Source organism: Rhincodon typus, chromosome 16 (genome assembly GCF_021869965.1).
Source record: "Rhincodon typus isolate 14 chromosome 16, sRhiTyp1.1, whole genome shotgun sequence".
NCBI classification, from domain to species: domain Eukaryota; kingdom Metazoa; phylum Chordata; class Chondrichthyes; order Orectolobiformes; family Rhincodontidae; genus Rhincodon; species Rhincodon typus.
In genome coordinates, this window is record NC_063347.1 from 35,179,450 (window position 1) to 35,202,223 (window position 22,774).

At 39.0% G+C, this 22,774-nt stretch overlaps 1 protein-coding gene across 13 annotated transcripts in view; it reads right to left on the reverse strand.

Annotated features, from left to right (window-relative positions):
* prickle2b (prickle homolog 2b) overlaps nt 1-22,774 on the reverse strand; it is a 273,140-nt gene that overhangs the window by 15,842 nt on the left and 234,524 nt on the right. For all 13 annotated transcript variants that reach the window (XM_048606542.1, XM_048606543.1, XM_048606541.1 and 10 more), the window contains 4 exons: nt 18,192-18,305; nt 13,455-13,592; nt 8,606-8,809; nt 4,876-5,062 (listed from right to left, as the gene is read on the reverse strand). In XM_048606542.1, coding sequence (XP_048462499.1) covers nt 4,876-5,062; nt 8,606-8,809; nt 13,455-13,592; nt 18,192-18,305 — 643 coding nt within the window. The remainder of the gene's footprint in view (nt 1-4,875; nt 5,063-8,605; nt 8,810-13,454; nt 13,593-18,191; nt 18,306-22,774) is intronic.

The following is a 22,774-nucleotide window of genomic DNA, read 5'->3' on the forward strand; positions in this document are numbered from 1 at the left end:
GGCATTCCTCTCCATTGGGTCACCTGAGCTATACCACCCCAATGCCGTACAGGGAGGTGTTGCATATCAATACCAGATCTCGAATGGAATCATACTCTGCCAACACCTTAGATGATGACAGCTGTTCCTTCATTTTCCTGAAAGCTATGGCTACGTGGCCATTTGCAAGGCTGACCCTTTTTTAAGAGTTGATGCAAAGGTGCCAGAACGGAGGCGAGGTGTACAGTAAGACAGCATGGAAACAGGCCCTTCAGCACAAACTGGTCCATGCTGACCATGGTGCTCACTCAGCTAGTTCTAATTGCCTGCATTGGTCCATATCCCTCTAAACCCTTCCCATCCATGTACCTATCCAAATGTTTTAAATGTTGCTATTGCACCTGCCTCAATTACTTTTTCTGGCAGCCCATTCCATGTATACACTATTAACTGTGTGAAGAAGTTGCCTCTCAGGTCTTTCTTAAGTATTTCCCCTCTCACCCTAAACCTATGCCCTCTAGTTATCAATTCCCCATCCCTGGGAAAAAGACTACATGCATTCATCCTATCTATGCCCTTCATGATTTTATACACCTAAATAAGGTCACCCCTCATTCTCCTACGTTCCAAGGAATAAAATCTTATCCTGGCCAACCTCTCCCTATAACTCAGTCCTAGTCATCTTGGCAACATCCTCGTAGATCTTCTTTGCACACTTTCCAGTTTAACTATGTCTTTCCTATAATAGGTTGACCAAAACTGTACACAATACTCCAAGTGCGGCCTCACCAATGGCTTGTACAACTGTAACATAACGTCCCAACTCCTATACTCAATGTCTCGACTGATGAAGGCCAGCATAATAAATCCCTTCTTCACAACCCTGTGAAACTTGTACTCCGAGATCTCCCTGTTCTACAACACTCCTCAGGACCTTAACATTTACTGTAGAAATCCTACCTTTGTTTGACTTTCCAAAGTGCAACTCCTCATACTTATCTGTATTGAACTGAATTTGCCAATCCTCAGCCCACTTCCCCATCTGATTAAGATCTCTCTGTAATTTTTGATAACCTTCCTCGCTATCAATAATACCTCCTAATCTTGTATCATGCACAAACGTACTAATCGCTCCATGTTTAACATCCCCACAAAGGTGAACCGAACTGGCGGACTTCACAATCGGTAGACTGGTGCTGCCCCTTCCACAAACTGGACTGGTTTGCTTTCCAGCCTTCTGACTTCTGCCTCTACTTTTGGTGTAAGGCAAATGGCACTGGACAGGCCTTGCAGAATTGTGGATTTGCTTCCTGGTCAACAGGCAAGGTGGCCTTGGGTCCTTTGGTAGTCCCTCGACCTTCCTGGAAATCTTCTGGTTATTTAATGAGGACTTCATTCAGGCAGCCATTTTCTAATCGAAAAATGTTGAGCCAAAGTAGGTGAATCTTTCTCAACCAATTTCACCCCATCAAGCTTGGGCACGAGCCTTTTACTACAATCAGTGGTAACTGAACCAGCTGCTTCTCATAAGAGACTGGAACCGAAGTTGTACCCTTAATCTATTGACGTTCCCTGATATAGGTTCTCAGTCTACTCAAAGTCTTACACAAACCTAAGGATTGGAGTCCACAACTAATTTTGTTAAAGACTCGTTCTGTAATCACTGATGCAGCTGCGCTGGTATTGACCTCCATTAGAACCTGTGGACCATTTAACCAGATGTTTATTTGATTGCTTAGCATCATCCAAATCATAACCGATTTACTTGTTCTAAACCAGATGCAGGTGGACTTTCCAGAGATTGCACTGTCCTGTAGACAGGCCTAAGAGTTCTCTTACTCAATTTAGGCCTAGTGGGACTCTTATGCTGTCTCCAGTCCACATACTGACAGCAACTATAATGGCTTGCTGGCCCAGATCTTGAAGAAAATTTTAACCATTTGGGTGAGGTTTGGCTTTGTTTTGGGGTTTTGCTGTGGGCTGACCTAGAGTCCCTCTGTTCAGGGTATGTCTTGAGTGAGGCTATCTCAGTTGGACTGGTGAGGGTATCTACTACCAATGGAATACCCTGCAACTCATATACTCCACTTGCCACATTTTACAATATTAAAGCCAGTTGTAGTGCCTGTTTGAAGTCTAATTGGGCTTCAGCTAGTAGGTGCTTTTGCATGGTTACATCATTAATCCCACATACCAAATGGTCTCTCAGCATCTCAATAAGGATTAAATCACAATTACATGCCAGTTACCTGAACCTAGTCAAAAATCCCAATACGGATTTCCCTGGTTCTCAAATTGCTGAGTAAAAAAGTAGTGTCTCAGAATTAGAGGAAGCTTGGGGTTGTGACATTCTTTAACTAAATCCATCAACTCTTGAAAGGTTTTAGTATCTGGTGCCTCAGGGAAAGTTAGGCTCCTAAAAACCGAAAAAGCTGTGGGTCCATAAGCTGTCAGAAGAATTGCCCATTGCTTTTTTTCTGCCCAGAAAAAGCAATGCATTCTTTCCACATACAGAGGTCAGTCTTCAACGGCAGAATTGAACAAGCTAAACTTCCCAAGTAACGGCATTATGCCATAAATACTTACCCTAATTCAAAGATGATTGTTGTGAGTGAATTTATTCAGGAGCATGCTTTTCTCTTGACGCCACTAAAATAACTCCACAGAGACCAATATCCCATCACCAAGTCACTCGTTACTTACACGTGGCGAGTCCTTGACACTGATCCAGCTCCCTCAGAACCAGCTCTGAGTGAACAGAACCTTTGACATTCCTGTTTAAATCTGGCAGATTAACAGCCTCAATCATGGAACTCATAATCTATGATATCCACCTGGCTGACCTTATTACAATCACTACAGATTACTGTTTGTTCATTGCAGAGTGACATACAAATTCACAACCAGGACCTATGAGGTCAAGGTGATATATCCTTGCATCGCATCAGTTTTCTGCACCTTGTGATATCAAGATAGCACTCCTTCACAGGCTCGCAGTGCATGCTAGACTGTTTGTATGGGTGTTCTTCATGAGAAACTGATCTGCACCAACGCAACAGGTGATACAGCACACGTCAGCAAGATGGCACTAGGCCTCTGTAATGCTGCCTCCACCCAGACAGTGTTAAAAATAAACTTCTCAGAAGCAAATGGCTTTACAATGTATTGAAGTAAGCAGTTTTGAATTCTCTCAGTGTATTAGAACCAATATAAGAAAGGAAGTGAAGCAAATAACAAAAGTGGGAATTAGAGAAAAATGGACAATTATAACGACAATAAAATTAAACATCATGAATGCAGGAACAGTATAAAACAAAGTACAACCCTGAGGAAAATGTAAGGTCAGATGACCTAAAGTTTGGTCAGAGAGGTCGATTTTAAGGAATATCTTAAGGGAGAATTGCAAGTTAGGGAGGTGGAGAAATGTAGAGACGGAATTCCAGAGCCTGGGCAATAGATGTCATTACCATCAATGGTGGTTCAACTAAAATTAGGGTTGCAATAAAGGCCAGAAATAAATAGTAGCACAGATAACTCAGAGGGTTGTGGGACTAGAGGCGATTACAAATATAAGGAAGGTTGAGGCCTTAGAGAGAAAAGAAGGGTAAGAATTTTAAAATCAAGACGTCATTTGAATGGGAGCTAATGGGAGCGATGCAGGTCAGTGAGCACAAGCCTGATAGGGCAGTGGAAATTTCTGCTTTTTAAGATTAAGGCAAAATTGATTACGTCTGGCAAACATTGGCTATGTGCAGTTAGAATACTGCACATGATTTTTTTGATATTATACAAAAGATTTGGATACCATGGGAACCATTTAGCAAAGATTCACTGGAATGATAACAAGGATTATTTTCACTGGAGGACAGAAAGTCAAGATGAAATTTAATTTTCAAAAAATGATGTAGAATTTGATGGAGTCATAGAGTCACAGTGATGCACAGCACAGAAACAGACCTTCGGTCCAACTCGTCTGTGCCGACTAGACATTCGAAGTGAATCTAGTTTCATTTGTCAGCATTTGGCACATATCCCTCTAAACCCTTCCTATTCATATACTCATCCAGATACCTTTTAAATGTTGTAATCGTGCCAGCCTCCACCACCTCTTCTGGCAGCTGATTCCATATATACACCACCCTCTGCGTGAAAAAGTTGCCCCTTAGGTACCTTTTAAATCTTTCCCCTCTCAAATTAAATCTATGCTCTCTAGTTTTGGACTTCCCTGCCCTGGAGAAAAGACCTCGATTATTCACCCTATCCATGACCCTCATCATTTTAAGTGTATAAGTCCTGCCCTGACTTGCCCTACCAAAATGCAGCATCTCTCATTGATCTAATCTGCAAATCCATCTGCAAATCCTCGGCCCATTTGCCACTCTGATCGAGGTCCCATTGTACTCTGAGGTAGCCTTCTTCACTGTCCATTACACCACTAATTTTGGTATCAGCTACATACTTCCTAACCCTCCCTCCTATATTCACATCCAAATCATTTATATAAATGACAAGTGAAAAGGGAAAGATATTTTCTATGACTAGAGAATTGGTGAAGTGGAATTAACAATTTAACATCAATCTTAGAGGAGACTCAAGAGTGAACCAGGAGCAAGTTAATTGTAAAAGTTTGTTGTGGCATAGATTTTTTTTTCTCACAAGAATGCTGATGTCTTCTTGTAAGGGAAAATTGGATGAATACTTGAAACTAAAAAAACTGCAAGTCTGTGAGGCAAGTGCATGTAGGTTTTACACACTTGACCAAAACGTCAACATTAACACGATGGCCAAAATCATCATTTCCTATCTGTAAAGTTCTAAATTTAATATGCTTTATAGGTCTAGTGAGAACGTAAAGCCTAACAGTATTTGTTCTTTTGTCAAGTATATTAGACTTACCTATATGTTCACCACATGTATCACAATATTCAGCATAAAGAGACTCAAAGCAGTTACAACAATAGGGTCGACCTTCTTTCATAATGTATCTTTGGCCTCCTAGAACAGTTTCACATTCAAAGCAGCAGAAATGCTTCATATGCCAGTGCCTACTTTCAGCTTCTGTGCACTCATCTGCAAAGATGATCTGTGAGAAGAAAAATATGCAGAGAATGATGAGTACCAGCTCCAAAACCTGGACTGGATCAACAGTTGGAGATAAGAACAAAATTTGTTAAGCTTTAATTTTATGTAATTGACATTCACATAGGACCGAAAATTGGAATATACAAGAACAGTCATATTGGTCAAGAAACGTCAACAGTGTTTCTGTGTCTCCAGAAGCTGACAGACCTGGTGAGTTTCTCCGGCACTTTCAAATGGTATTTTGGCTTTCATAGTAAGGGAATTGAACTATAGGAGTAAAGATGTTTTGCTGCAGTTACGTACAACCTTGGTGAGACCTCATCTAAATTATTTTTATCTAAGGAAGAATATATTTGCCACAGGGAGAGTGCAACAGATGTTCACCTGGTTAATCCCTAGGATCAGTTTTTGACGACAGATTGAAAACTGAGGTGAGGAGGAATGTCTTCACTTGACATTCTCAAGAAGAGTCATGTCAGACGTGAAATGTTAACTCTGTTTCTTTCTCCACAGATGTTGCCAGACCTGCTGAATTTCTACAACATTTTATCATTTTACTTCAGATTTCCAGTAGTATTACGCTTTTTATTTAGGTTGTACAACAGCCTGATTTCTGATGCAGTTGCAGAGATTTTTTTGCTAAAGTAGGCAAACAGATGAAGAACGTTCTCACTGTCAAGGTCAGATCTGTTAAGGTAATGTTACCCCCCGACCTTCTATTAAAGGAGTGTATGAAACATGTAAATCTTTTACCATTAGTTCCCTCTCACAATGTCTTAGAGTAATTTCACACCTTACTACAAATGTTTAGTTTGCAGCAAAGTGCCTTTTATATTTTCACCTTATGCCTGAAAATATTTCTGCACTCTCACATTTACATGCATTCAGCCAAAAATCAGCTTCCAAGCAACTGGGGGTGAATCCTTACGTATATTTCAACATGACACCTGTTATTGCTGCAGCTAATGTTAACCAGTAAAATTCTAACTTCTTTAACTCTATTTGTAGTTGAAGATAGTTCATCATACCTGGCAGGGAACACTTGCCTCTGCGTAAAATACAATTTTGATGAGAGGACAGAACAAAGGGAGTGGATTGGGGGCCTATCAAACACACTGTCCACTTTTTTTTCCTGTTGATTTTTCACCATTCTTGTGCCCATACCAAAACTGATGTTCATTTCCAACTTTAAGATATTTACCCAGGAAGAGGAAGGAACTGTCCTAATGTTGGGTACTCTCAGGATGAAAGAAATGGGGAAACGAGTTTGAATCCAGCTTTAGGTTTGAGGTCAATTTTCCTAAGACCCTTGAACGGCAGGCTGTTGTGCAACATAATAAAAACCGAAAGAACTGCAGATGCTGTAAATCAGGAACAAAAACAAAGTTGCTGGAAAAGCTCAGCAGGTCTGGCATCTGTGAAGAAAAAGATCAGAGTTAACATTTCGGGTCTGGTGACCCTTCCTCAGAAGATCTTCTGTTTTTACTTCACAGATGCTGCCAGACCTGCTGAGCTTTTCCAGAAATTTTGCTTTTGCTCTTGTGCAACCTCCTCCTTTGTCCTTATCACTTCAATAACTATTTTGTATCTGTTCAAAGAATGTGGGTCACGCTGACCACTATTTATTTCCCTTCTTGAGCTAACCCTGAGAGGTGAGTAGGCTTCTTGAACTGTTTTGTACATGCATGGGTTGGGATGCATAGATCCAACAGATACCCAGGATTTTGACAGAGCGACAGAGGTGGAAAGGCAATATGTTAATGTCATGGTGATGTTTGGAAGGGAACTTGCAGGCGATGGCACTTCCACACATTAGCTTTCTTTGTCTAAGTTTGTGGCAGAGATCACAGATTTGGAAAATGCTGTCAAACGAGCTTTGGTGATAGCAGAGTGCACTGCAGCAACTTATCAAGGCTCCTTAGTACACATGTTGGCACAACGGATCAGTGGTGGAGGGAGTGAATATTGAAGGTGATGAATGAGCTACCAATCAAGTGGGCTGCTTCATCCTGGATGCTGTCAAACTTCTTGAATATTGTTGGAGCTGTACCATTCAGGCACGTAAGAGAATTTGTATCTTGTAGAAGATGGTTGACAGACTTCAGACAGTTAAAGGTGAGTTATTTGCCATAGAATTGCTAGCATTTGATTAGCTCTTATAGCCACATTTATTTTATAGCCATATTTATTTTACTGCTCCAGTTCAGTTTTTGGTCAATGGTAATATCTAGGATGTAACCAAAGTGAGGGATTCAGTGATGGCAATGCTATTAAATGTCAAGGAAAGATAATTGGATTCTCACTTCTGTGATGCAAATGTTACTTACCACTTCTCAGCCCAAGTCTGATTGCTGTCAGGTGCTGCTGAATACGGACATGACTCCTTCAATAATTGAGGAGTCGTGAATGATGCTAAATATTGTGCAAACATCAGTGAACATCCCATTTCTGACCTTATGATAGTGGGAAGTTTATTGATGAGCAGCTGAAGATGGTTGAGGCTTGGTTAGCAGGCTGAGAAACTCCTGCAGTGATATCTCGCGGCTAGGATGATTGACCAATACCAACAATTATCTTCCTTTGAATTTGGTATGAGTTTAACCAATGCATAACTCCCTCACCCCCAACCCAATTTCTATTAACTTCAGCTTTTCTGAGGGTCTCTGATATAATACTAGGTCAACTGCTACCTTTAGGTCACTCTCACCTTACCTCCAGAGTTCAGCTCTTTTGTCCATTTCTGGTTTAAGACTGTAATGAAGTTAGAAGCTGATTGTCTTTGGCAGATCCCAAACTGTGTTAATGAGTAAGTTATTGCAAAACAAATGCCACATGATTGCAGCTACACAAAGGTCCCCCTGGTTTTTATTTGTTGTATGCCATTTGTTACACAACATGGTATGTTTCAGATTGTTGCTCAACTCAGCTCACCCATTAAACTAAGTGGGATTACAATTGAACACTCTAAAATTTCTTTTCTAAACTCTCTATCTGGCTGCCTCCTATTTCTCATTTAATACCCCTCTTAAAATCTACCTCTACTGGCCATTCTTTTTGAACACCATTCCTAACATCTCTTTGTCTCAGCATCCAATTTTTGATGGCACTTCTGTGAATCACTTTGGCATATTTTTGAGGTCATAACAAAAGTTAAATGCAAGTAGTCACTGAAGATGTCCATAACCTTGAACTGAATGCAACACTGAAATTTTAGAGAATGCTGCCCTGCAGTTATGAATTATGACTTGAATCTGTTTTATTTATGCAAAACATGTTTATAGCTAACTCTGACTGCCTAAATCCTTTGAGGAAAGTAAACAGTTCAGTTGAACAAGTGTTGAAAGTTTAATTCTATATAACATGCAGAAGCTTACAAGTTGAGAAAAGCATTATATTCTTTATTGTAACTGTTAATTACATTAAATGCTAAATATGTCATTTTCATAGTCTTCATGCTGTCATATTTTAGCCTAAAGTGGACTACTTTAATCTAACATTCACTTTTATTGAAATCTAAAGATTAGACCTGTTTTTGTGAACTTACTTCATCGCATGCTGCACATCTAGGTTTCAAACATTCAGCGTGGTGTCTCCCACAGTATATCTTCCCATTTTGGTAAAAATAAATCAGATCCACCAATAGTTCATTGCATGTGGCGCAGACAAAGCATCGAGGATGCCAGCAAACTCCATGGCCTGCTCGTGAAGCAAATACAGCGATGTCTCCACCATTGATTTGTCCTCCACACTGGTTTAAAATTAAAATAAAATTGTAGTATATTCAACATTAAGAGAAGTAGGTAATACATCTCAGATAATAAACAATTAAAAAAAATACTGGTACCTCAGTGGCCAGCCTTATGAAGTGCTACTCATTTTAACTGAAAAATACAATTTAGTTAGATGCATCTTTCTTTTGAAAGTTAACAGCTTTAAGTGTTTAAATATATTTAAGTATAATTTGAATAATTATTTTTAATAATAAACCTTGTGTTTTTGTACTGACAGTCTTGCTTATGGTCATTTTGTAAATACACTGCTAACCAAATTATTTTTATGATCTCCTTGCAAACACCAACACTCTGATGATGATTGCCTGCTCTGCATGCGCACAATATTGAGACGATATTTAAAAACATAGAAGAAAAATTCTACTTTGTTTAACATTATTTTTCTCGCACAAATACTCTTTCATTAAAATTATACCATTATTTGGTATTTGTCACTCTTTGTTAAACTATATTCTTTAGAGATATCGCTGCTCGTATGCATGCTCTTTGGTGTCAGCAAGTGCAGCCTTACTTTTATGCCAGAGAAATAGAGAAGACAGTCAGCAGAGCTCATTATCTCCATAATATTTTTAGAATCCCAGACAATTCATAGCAATTTCTTTGGAAATATCCTCACTGAGCCCATCACACAAGCATATTTTCAAGGTTTAATTTCATCCTTTATCTTGTTACTGTCTCCATGCTTGCTCATTAATCTTCTAAGCTAAATCTGAAATAAATACTGTATAATAAAACATCAATTTCCAGACATTGCTCCAAGACACATGAACAATAACTGACAACCGAGCTACCTCTAGCCCAAAGACACCTACAGGGAGCTGAGCAAATGTATTATAATTTTGTCACAGGCTTCCTGTATTGTTGGGATCAATGTCTGTAATACCATTATATGGCTAATAGATCTCAAAAGGGTTGAAAGATCATAGGAGGGCAGACAGATCTTTCTTCTTTTCATGTATGTGGCAATTACGTACTGTCCATAGGTAAGGTTTCCCCAATTATTAAAAGAAATTGAATCTCTACATATAAATAAAATTACCCATCATCCCACAAGGGTGATGGTCTATAAGGTAGGCAATTTGATCATGACTAATGTCATATGTAAACCCCTCTCTTAGGTTAAAAAATTATAGCAAAAACCATGAAATATTCACAAGAATTAAGTAGATTGGAAGAAGAAAACTTCTTTCAAATGATTTAGGTAATTTGATGAAGTCTGCCTTTTAGATCAGCATGGAGTATTACAATTTTGCTACTCTTATTCTTAGTTGTTGGGCCAAGATGGTAATAATTCGTCTGTGGACATTCACAAGAGGAACCCACCTATGTTGGTGCATTCAACAGAATGATAATTACAAAGAATACCAAAAAAAAGAGATAATAATATTTAGCTCTTGAAGCCACATGTCTCTTGTATAATATGTACAAGATGATCTATCATGAAATCCACTCGACCTACTTAGCAATGAGGAAAAATTCTGTAAATTTATTTTGCTATTTAGATAAACATAGCAACTAGGTTTCAACATGAACTTGACTGTGAATTCCAGGAATTCTAGCTTTGAACCTTTAAAGCCGGTTTTATTACTAATTTGAAATCCCAGTACATCACGGCGACAGGTCTTGGTCGGGCATTGTAGTTCTTTTTAAAGTCCTTAAATGGCCCTTAATTCAACACTTTAGGGCCTCAAAAGACCTCATGATGGGTGACCCTGTGCCCTTACCCCATTTTATGGTGACTGGCTTAGGGGTGCGTGGGAAAACTGTGAGCTACTACCCAGAAATTAGCACATTAGTGAGAGGAGATCTAAGATCTGAGGACCAAAATGTATAATCAGTTTGGTTGGAGTCATTTAACCGCAATAGTGGGAGTTGTTTACTGGCCACTAAGTAATAGTGGGAATATTGGGCATGGAATAAATCATGAAAATAGATATTAATTTACATATAGACTGGATAATTCAAATCAGTACTGGAGCAGTACATTCAAGAACCAATTAGGAATTGGACTATTTTAGATATACTTTTATTTCATAAAGAAGAGCTAATTCTATGATTCTGATTCATAACATTGTTGTAAAGGAATCTTTTGGAATCAGTGATCATAGTAAAATAGAAATTCTCATTCAATGTGAATATAATTAAGCTAATTCTGAAACATTTTAAATCTGAACAGGTAAAACTATGAAGACATGAGGGGAAAGCTGGCTACAGTGGATTGGGAAAATACTTTAAAATATTTGACAGTTGACAGGTAATGGCTGGTACAGAAGGAAGTGCCTCACTATCTGCAACAGATATACATTCTTCTAAGACACAAACACCCAAAGAGAAAAGTAAATCAAACGTGGTTAACAAAAGAAGCTAAAGTTTGCATTAGATCAAAGGGAATGGCTCATAAGCATGCCAGAAAAAGTGATAAACTAAGGACTGGCAGCAATTTAAAACACAGCAAAAGCAGACCAAGAAATTGATAAAAAAAGGAAGAAGAGAATAAGAGTACACACTAGCAAGAAACATGATGTTAAGAATATAAAGTATTAGGAAGACAGCAGAGAAACTAAACAAATGCTTTTGCCTGCATTCATGGAGGAAAGTCCAAAATTTAGAGACTGTGAAAGTGAGGATCTAAAAGAATTTAGTATCAGTAAAGTGATGGGACTTGCAAAGTCAACTGGATAGAAGTTGATAAATGCCCTGGACCAGAACAGCAGCATCCTAGAGTGCGAGAGTGGTGAAGGAGGTGGCTGAGAGACAGTGGATTCATTCATTGGTGTTTGTCTTCCAAAATTCTACACATTCTGAAACAGTTCATGCAGCTTGGAAACTAACAAATGTTACCCTGGTATTTAATGAAGTGGCAAAAGGAGATTGGAGAACTACAGATCTGTTAGTTTGATGTCAGTAGTAGGGAATACATTAGCATTTTTTCTATAAAGCATGTGATAACTGAACACTTAAAAAATGATGATAAAATTGGGCAGAGTCAATACAGATTTATGAAATGGAGATCACGTTTGGCAAACCAATTGTGGAGTTTTTGATTATGTTACTTATAGATAAGAAGAATGAGTGGATTTAGTCTATTTGGAATTTCAGAGGGTTTCGATAAGGTCCCACACTGGATATTAGTAAAAAAAATTAGATGGCATAGAAAAGGCAGACCAGGGAGTAACATGTTGAGAATTATTTAACAGGCGGATAGCAGAGAGTAAGAATAAATGGGTCATTGTCAGGATGCCAGATTGTTTGTAAGGGATACCACAAGAATCAGTGTTATAGCTGCGGCTATTCACAATTGACATAAATCATTTTGATATTTCCAAATTAGTCAATAAAACAAAACTAAATGGGAATGTAAGTTGTGACAAAGAAGGTTTAAACGGAAGTTGAACAGGCTAAATGAATGGGCAAGAACATGATAGATGGAATATGAGGTGAATATGTGAAGTTATGCACTTTGGTAGATAGGTCATTTTCTCTGGATGGTTGGTCTAAAATCAAGGGACATAATCCATTTAAGACAGAGGTGAGAAGGAAGTACATAACTCAGATATTGGTGTATCTTCAGCATTCTCCGGCTCAGAGGGCTGTGGAAGCTCAATCACTGAACAAGTTCAAGACACATTTCTGGAGACTAATGACATTAAGGGATATGGAGGCAGTGAGGAAAATGGTGTTGAGATAGAAGATCAGCCATGATCTAACTGAATGGCTGAGGAAGCTTGACAGGTTGAATAGGCTGTTCTGTTCTTACATTCCTATATTCCAGCACATTTTATTTTCTCCCTGCCAAAAGCCTGCCTGATGTAGATTTGAAAATCCAACATTAAAAAAAAACTTTAAGTAAGCTAGAGAGAAAGGGGGTCCAAAAAGCTGGGTAAATTTGCAATAAGTCTTTATTTCAAACATCTTTGCTTCTCAAGAAACCAGCAAAAGCCAAGAAACTGAAATGTGTTTGTAATACTTATGAAAATTTTCTTTTAGATGCTAACCGTTACTTAGATATCAAGAGCAAATTAATTTTTCCATTTTTTCTCGCTGTGTAGCAACCATCAAGACACAGTTTGCTTATCATTTCAGCTGCTTTTCTTTCACAAAATGGGTTCCAACGTAATGTACTCCTCATGTGATATCTCATATACTACTAAAATTACAACGTTTTGTGCAGTACAGTACTTCTCAAAGTCCAGTGGCATACATTGTCAATTCACCATGCTGCTGACTTTCCCACCTTTGTTGCAAGGAAGTACTACTGAGACAGAAGGCATGGAAATGGTTGCTGATTGATTTTCAGTGTTAGTGCAGATGCACCCTAGTTAACAGTCAATAGTTTTAAGGTTGACAAGAAGAAAGGACCAAAATGTTACAATGTTGCCAAAAGTTATTAAAAGGTTAAAAGTTGTCATTTTTTCTGGCATATACATGAACCACATAGCACAGAATCAGTTCCTCTGGTAATGGGTCCACAATGACCTTTATGTTCCACGTAAGTCTCCTGTCATCATACTTTTCAAAAACAGCAATATTATAAACTTTATCGACTACTATTTGAATTTTAGAGTTTTCTAAGCAAGAGTTTTATAAAATGTCAGTGTTTACCTGCTCACAAATTGCACCAGTCATGGTTATAGGAAAAGGTCTAATAGTGCCTCTTCCCAAACTTTCTCTTTTTCTTTGAGTACTGAAAAGACGCAGTTCTTTCTTTTCTTCTTCATCAAGTGAATTGCAGTAACGCACCTGGCAATGGATCATATGACAATCATAGGACATTATGCCCATTTGTAAAATTTTTTTTTAACTCAGTCTAGCCTGCAATGGATCTCACAGCAACTTGGTCAGTGACAATGGAGAAATTCCCAGCCCAGTCTATGTTGACCTAATTGAATGGCAAGTTGTTTTATTTAGACTTTTGTAAAAAATTATGTCTCAAGGTAAAAACAAAATGAACAATATTCATCACCTTTTACAAAACCCCTCAAAACACTTTGCTAGAGTGAGGTTGGTGACTTGCTCAATGAGCTGGTTTGTTTTCATTCAGATGTTTTGTCACCATGCTAGCTAACATCATCAGTGAGGCCTCCGATGAAGCGATGTTGGAACTTATACTGTCTGCTCTGTTTATAGAATCATAGAATCCCTACAGTGTGGAAACAGGCCCTTCAGCCCAACAAGTCCACACCGAACCTCAGAGCATCCCACCCAGACCCATCCCCCTATAATCCACCTAATCTACACTGTTAATGGTCAGTAGTGTCATTTCTGGTTTTGTTCTGTATGGGTTTTATATGGTGTCCATTTCTATATGTTTGTTGATTGCATTATGGGTTGAGAACCATGCCTCTAAGAATTCCCATGCGTATCTATGTTTGGCTTGGGTTACTATGGTTACGTTGTCCCAGTTAAACTGATGGTCTTCATTGTCTGAGTGTACTGATATTAAAGAAAGTTTGTCCTGTCATTTTGCTGCTAGCAGATGTTTGTGTATTCTGATGACTAGTTTACTTTCTGTCTGTCCGATGTAATGTTTGTGGCAGTCGTTGCATGGTATTTTGTAAACTACATTGGTTTTGCATGTATAAGATATAGCACAGTGTGAAGCTGGAGGAGCACAGAGGGCCAGGCAGCATCAGAGGAGCAGGAAAGTTGATGTTTCGGGTCGGGACCCTTCTTCAGAAATGGGAGAGAGGGAAGGGAACTCTGAAATAAATAAAGAGAGGACTGGTGGGCCAGGGAAGGTAGGTGGAATGGTGATAGGTGAGTGCAGGTAGGCAGTGATGAGGATTGGTCAGTGAGGTGGGAGGAGCGGATAGGTGGGAGAGAAGATAGACAGGTTGTGTCAGGTCAAGGAGGCGGAGATGAGAGGGAGGGTTGGTCATTGGATGAGGCCGGGGAGTGGGGAGATTTTGAAACTGATAAAGTCCACATCGAGTCCACTGGTTGTACGCTCCCAAGGCGGAATATGAGGTGCTGTTCCTCCAGTTTCAGGGTGGCATCATTGTAACACTGGAGGAGGCCCAGGATGGACATGTTGCCCAGGGAATGGGAGGGGGAGTTGAAATGGTTCACGACTGGAAGGTGTTGTCATTTGTCGCGAACAGAGTGTAGGTGCTCTACAAAGTGGTCTCTAAGCCTCCGCTTGGTCTCACCAATGTAGTGGAGGCCACATCGGGAGATGCAGTCGACCACGTTGGCGGATGTGCAGGTGAACCTCTGTCCGATGTGGAAGGTGTTTTTGGTTTCTTGGCTGGAGGTGAGGGAGGAGGTATAGGGGCAGGTGTAGCACTTCCTGTGGTTGCAGGGAAAGGTGCCGAGGTGGTGAGGCTAGTGGGGAGTATGGAGTGGACGAGGGAGTCGTGGAGAGAGTGGTCCCTACGGAAGATAGATAGGGTGGAGAGGGAAATATATCCTTGGTTGTGGGGTCAGATTGCAGGTGGCGGAAGTGGCGGAGAATGATGCGTTGAATCCGGAGGTTGGTGGGGTGATATGTGAGGACAAGGGGGATTCTGTCTTTGTTTTTGTTGCTGGGAGGGGGTGTGAGGGCAGAGGTGCGGGAAACGCAAGAGATGCGGTCGAGAGCATTTTCGACCACTGAAGGGGGGAAGTTGCGGTCCTTGAAATAAGAGGACATCTGGGATGTTCAGGAGTGGAACGCCCCATTTTGGTTCTGCATGTTGTGGGAATGGGGTCTTTAAATCCTTGTGAGTGTTTGTTGTAGAGTGACGGTGGGCTTGTGTTATGGACCGGGCAGTAGAAATTCCAAGCAGAGTAGAACAACATGTTTCTTTGGAGGCCTCACTGATGACGTTACCTAGCATGGTGACAAAACGTTGGAATGAAGACAAGCCAGCTCGGCGAGCAAGTCAGCAACCTCACCACAACCCGAGCTACAAATCTTTGCTAAAACCTTAAACACTTTGCTAGACTTTCCTGCACTTTAGACAGTAGGGATAATTTACATATATATTCCAGTATACACCATGTGAGTTACGTTAGGTTGCAATTTTTAAAATGGGGACGGTAAGGTTACTGAATTTTATTCACTTGTGATATTTACGATATTAGTGTAAAAAGTTGAATCTGACAGAAGTCTAGACTCAGTTTATGTATTTAACTTTGGTAGGGTTATTAAGTTCTCACTATTAGTGCTTGATTCTTATTCAGAAGAAATTTAACAATGTATTATTCCATAATTGAAGAGATTTTTTCAACCAACTCTATAAGACAGTTTAAGAACCCAATATATTGTCTTTCTAATTACTTTGACAGAAAATTTTGTGACATTTGTAACTTTGGCAATATGCAACTATTTTATCTTTAATACTTCTTAAATCAGAAGCAGAGATGCCAAGTACCCAAATTTCCTGTGAGTATGTAATTCAGCAATTGGGATCTTTATGAGGCTCATTACTTTTACTAAAGTAATGCTCCAAAATTACTTTATCATTACTGAATTTAGAACATAATGAATTAGTGTTAGGAATGTGACATCATTAAATTCTGTGGCTTCCACTTTTCCACCTAATCTTAAGAATGTGCGCCATTATTTTGAAGGCGTCAGGGCCTGCTCATCAAGACAGAAATGCCTGATTGAGAGGAAACTGTTGAACTCAAATTGTTAATTGAAATTTGCAGCCATATCTTCCGATTCACTGCAAGCACTAATTGAGGGAAGATAAAGTTACAGTATTGTTCAGGATGTCTTCCCCTGCATTTGGCTTCACCTTCTGAAAACACATTTTAAACAGAATTATTGAACAAGCACTTCACGGCTGCACAACAGGCTTCCCACAGGAATCTAACACTTCATGATAAACATATTGGAGGAACAGGGGAAAGAGGAGGCAAAAAACAAGTTATATCAAAAAACAATGTTAGAGAGAAGCCAGAATATGCTGGTACTACCATCAGGCATGGATCGATAGACAAAGGTACACTTTGAGACATTCCATAGGAGCTCTGCCTCAGAAGGCTTTTCTTCAGTCATAACATTTTGGCAGAGCTCTATCCCTTGCTGTCTTCTGTGCATTACTCCATAAGGAAAATCAACATTTCTCTCTTCACCAAGGCAGCTCAGTTTATACAATGATAATTTTCTCATCAAGATGACTTGGAAGTTGGTACTTTTGTAACTGCCAACTCTGAAGGTTAGGTAGATTGTTGAATTAACTTACTAGGATAAATCTCATAATTTACTGAAGTGTAAAGTGTGCACTTGTGACAATAGCACTGCTTCCCGCACAAATAATCAGTATGCTGGAGACTCACACAACTTGCTTTGTCCATCCATTTTGTCATTTTACTTTAACAACAGGAAGGCTATGGCTAATGAGAGATACCGGTTACTGATGTAACTTAGAGTTTAGGAAGTTTGCAGCAACCAACTCACCCCCTGTCTCCCCAGTGGCTGCCCGCTATCTACAAGGCACAAGTCAGGATTGTGATGGAATACTATCCACTTGCCTGAATGGGTGCAAGTTCAGTAACATTTAAGAAGCTTGATACCATCCATGACAAAGCAATCCATTTGAATGCTATCCCATCCATTAACTTCAACATTCACTCCCTTCACCACCAATGCACACAAAGCAGCATTTTGAAAACGCACTTGACAGTGCTTTTCAAATTCCTGTTCCTGACTTCTACTGTCTAGAAGGACAAGGACAGCATATGCTGGAACACCACCACCTGTAAATTCCCTCCAAATCACACACTTCCTGATTTACAATTATATTACCATTCTTCCATTATCACTGGAATAAAATTAGGGTACTCTATACCCCAACAGTTGCAGTGGTTCAAGGCAGTAGCTCGTTACCAAATTCTCCAGGGCACTTGGGGATTAACAATACATGTTTGCTCAAGCAATATCACCCACATTGCATAAATCAATAATAAAACTACATGATTCCTCTTTGTAGATTTATCTGTACTCTAAAGTGGTACCATTAGGAAATGCAAACAAAGGCAAAGACAGGTGAGAAAGCCACTGGGATGCTGAATGTAGAATTCTACTATCTAAATAGGTTGGGAAATGGAGGAGAATAGAGGAAAGCATAGAAAACAGCAAGTGCTAGAACTCTGTCACAGCTTCAGAACTGAAGCAATCCTCCTGAGACAGCAACGGCACTCAGCAATCTCACAGTAGTGGTGGTATGATGTATGCTTCATAACTAACAGTAGACATCCCTAGAGTTTCAACATAAGAACACAATGCAGTTAAGATGCTGCATGCAGAGTTCAATAGTTCAAAGGTACATTGCATGTTTTTCATAATGTTATCTCACAATGTATTGGATAGCATGCATAAAACTGACTCTATATACATATGACAATTACCTCATTGTCATGTGGTGGTAGTTGATGTAGCAGCTGTTTGATTCTATATTTTTCTCCAGGGCTGTTAACATATGGAACCTTATCTTCTGGGAGACAGTTGTAGTATTGGTGAACCTGCACAGTGCAATGTGGTTAGTTAGGTGAAATGTGGATCTTCACTTCTATACTAGTATCAAAATAAAAATAAAGTTATTATCATGTTTTTAGATGTCATTTAATTTTAACAATAATCAGAAAGACGGTTGGAAATAAATAAATCAGACAATAAATAAACCAGAAAGTAATTGAAAGTAACTGTAGATTCCTTTCAGTGGTATTTCAAAAGAGAACACATTGGTTTTTAAACAAAATATCAATGTGCCTTTTCTTATTTCAAAAGCCTTAATGTCTACAATGTATTTTACCATTTCTGCTTTTATTTCCAGTTTCTAGCATTTGCAATATTTAACAATCTCTTTGCAAATCCTCGTTCCCACCTTCAATTAAGGGCTCCTGATTTGTTACACAGTGTATGACTAATACTACAGTCATCCTGCTCAAAGGATAAAGTGCACATTCACATTTTTATGTAAAAATCTTCATCACAATTGTGTTTTTGGGAGCATACCATTAGTTAGAGTAGCTAATTACTTTAGTACAATATATTTCATTCGCCACAAATGTATTTTGTTACTGTTTACATGGTGAGAATGTTCTGATTTTATGGTTTATTATCAAAAATAATTCAACTTGTTAGAACATTTTCAGATTATGATCATTTCAGGGTCCCACTTCTTGATTGACACAAACTACCTTCTCCTGGTAGTGAAGTAGAAACGTACTTTAAATACCAAATACCTAGTTGAGTTTGGAAAAGAATAAAGCAAAGCCAAATTACAACATCTGAAGCACATGAAGCATTTTTCATTCCTACTAATAAAAAAGATAAAAATTCAAGACAGAATTGGACTTTGTTTGCAGAATAAGATTACATCTTCTGTAAATAGCCTCTTTAGTTTGATTTCAGTTTTATGAATATTTCTTATCCACCTGTTTATAAGGTTATTAGAACTTCTATTGATACTTCTTTTGTCTGCCGTGCAGTTGAATTTAAAAGATGTAGCTAAACAGAAATATAATTGCGAACATAAGGCATGTGCTTAACAACATGCTCTACCTGAAAAAACATGCAGTTTAATTTATTCTAGTCCACAGAGAGTTTAACTGAAAACTGTAGGCACAGTCGTAATATGTAATTGTTCTCCTACTGACACTAGCTATAATTAAATCAAGCTGTGCTATAGAAAGTAGCACTGTTTCTTCAACTGACATTTGCTATGATTAAAGATGACGCATATTACAAGTCTTCCATTTACCACTCCTTGAAAATGTTTACATAACCAATGTTAAATCTGAAGTTATACCTTAAATGATTTATTGAGATTTTCACCAATAGGTGACATTAGAATTACTGTAAAAACCTATAATTACCTTGAAAATTACCTGTATTCCTGTTTTACTTGGATGCGTTTAAGTCCACAGTTCAGCTTCTGTGTCCCTAAGGCTTTTGACTTGACATTACTGGATTATGCAGGAACTATGAGCAATATTACAGCATTGCGAAGAAAATGGGTTGCTATGTGCAGAAGCAAATGCAGTGGTAATAGAAAATTCCATAGTCATAAGAATGAGAGCATGATTTTATAGCACCAGACAAACATTCTCCCATTGGTAACTTTTAGAATAGGCACAAGTGATTCTGGAGACAGCACATTAAACAAATAAATTATACAATTCAGGTTCAAACCAATGGTGTAGGAATAACGGAATTGGTGACCTGTAAAAGAGTCATATGGCATTGTTATCTATGTCACCATTTGTTGCTATCCCTAACTGTTCCTGAGAAGATTGTGATCATTTATGAACTACTGCAGTCCACACGAAACCCACATGAATGTTTAAGGTGGTGGATGGATGCCAGTCTGGTAGGATGCTTTTCCTGGATAGTGGCAAGCTTCTTGAGTGTTGTTAGAGCTGCATTTATGCAAACAAGTATAGTTTTCTATCTCACTCCTGACTTGTACCTTGAATGTGGTAGACCGGCTTTTATGAGTCAGGAGGTAAGTTACCCACTACAGAATTCCAAACATGACTGCTTTTGTAGCCACAGTACATATATAACTGATCCAATTCAGTTTCTTGTCATTGGTAACCGCAAGGTGTTGATGGTGAGGATTTAGTAAAGGTAATGCCTTTGAATGGCAAGGAGTGATCATTGGATCCTCTCTCATTGAACTTGGTCATTACTCCACACTTGTGTGGTGCAAATATAACTCACCACTTACCAGCCCAAACCGTTGTTCAAGTTTTGCTTCAGTGTCTGAAAAGGTGGAAGGTACTGAACATGTGCAATCATTGGCATATATCCCCATTTCTGACCTTATGATGGAGGGAAGGCCATTGATAGAAAAGCTGAAGGTGATTGAACCTAGTGCACTAGTCTGAGGAACTGTTAAGGTGCTAGGAAAATTTTTCACTAATCTCTATTTTCTCCAGTTTTGCGAGGGTTTCTTGATGTCAAACTGGTCAAATGCTGCCTTGCTGTCAAGTTCCCACATCAAGTTTGGCTTGTTTGTTATTTGGACTAGTAAGCAGGTTATTGTTGAGTGAGTGCTGCTTGATAGCATGATCAATAACACATTCCATCACTTTGTGTAGATTAGATTGATGGGTGAAATTGGCTGGTTTGGATTTGCCCTGCTAAATGTGCATGGGGCATACCTGGGCAATATTCTCTATTGCTGGGTAGATGCTGGTATAGTAATTGTCCAATAACAACTTAGGTAGGGCTACAGATAGTTCTGGAGCGCAAGTCTTTGATACCATTGCTAGAATGCTGTTAGGTTCCATAAGCCTTTACAGTTTCCAGCCATTTCTTGATGTCACCTTGAGTGAATCAAATTCGTTAAAATCTGTCATCCATGATGCTGGGGATTTCTGGATGAGGCTGAGATGGATCATTCACTTGGCACTTTTAGCTGAAGATGGTTGCAAATGTACAACTTTACGTTTGCAGTAATGCGCTGGGAGTCCCATTAGAATAGAATATGCGTGATCTTCTTGGAGATCCTTTCTACTTTGAGCCGGAAGTTTGTAGTGTTGATGGTAGCCATGATGTGGAGGTGCTGGTGTTGGGCTGGGGTGGACAAAGTCAGAAGTCACATGACATCAGGTTATAGTCCAACAGGTTTATTTGAAATCGCAAGCTTTCGGAGCACTGCTCCTTTGTCAGGTGAAGTGACCTTATCTGATGAAGGAGCAGCACTCCAAAAGCTTGTGATTTCAAACAGACCTGTTGGATTATAACCTGGTGTCATGTGACATTATAATAGAATAACAATTTACTGTCATGTCTATTTTACACAAGAAGTTTTATAAGTTGCTTAAATTAATAACAGAACTCATAATAAAGAAGGAAAAAAAGTAAAAGTTAATCACAGTTCAATTAATGACTCCTGGGTTCAGGTCATGCTGGAAAACTGGTCTGAAACCGTCCCACCACACTGAGACAAGACCTCTACACTGAGACATTATTGAAAATAGGGATATTTGTAAAGCCTCCTCCTCTAGTGAGTAGTTTGATTGTCCACCACCATTCACAACTAGATGTGGCAGGATTGCACAAATCTGATCTTTCTGAAGGAGGGTCTAGGCCCGAAACGTCAGCCTTCCTGCTCCTCTGATGCTGCTTGGCCGGCTGTGTTCTTCCAGCTCTTCACCTTGTTATCACAAATCTGATCTGTTGGTTGTGGGATTGCTTAGCTCTGTCTATTATATGCTTCTTATGCTGCTTGTCAACACAAGTTCTGTGTTGTAGCTTCATCAGGTTGATACCAGATTTAAAAAAAAATATGACTGGTGCTGTTTCTGGCATGCCTTCCTCCACTCTTCATTGGACCAGTGTCAGTCCTCTGGCTTATTTGTAATAGTAGATTGGGGGTATGCCAGGACATGAAGTTGCAGTTAATCGTTGAATGCAATTCTGCTGCTGATGATGGTCTACAGCATCTGCAGTTTTCTTGTCTCTAACTAAAGGCTGCAGAGGCTTTTGCTGAGTCAAAGAGGTCAGAAATGCTCGAGGGTGGGCATCATTTTGTTTATGATAATTAAGATGATCTACTAATGTGGACTGATCTGGTGCTGTTTTACTATATATATATTGTTTTATACAGTTACAATAAGATAAATTCTATGAAACGAATTACGGGAAATCTGGTCATAATGTCTATTCTTTATGTTTACTTTATTGTGAAACAAGTAGGTAAATGACTCGTATCTGGTCTCATCAAGCAGTTGATTAGACCCTTTTTGGAAAGATTGAAGAAATAAAGCCACAAAAGTCATGAACAGAGTTCAGGTCACAAACAACTACTATTAGAAAATATTAAAACTTGCTATTGTACAATAAGATAAATGGAATCAACAAAGGCAAGATGTTCAGACGGTTAAAAGGGCCTGAATGATGCCATAGAAACTAGGAAACTAATTACGACAAATACAAATTTATAATTGGCACAGCCTGCTATGGCAGGCACAACATAACT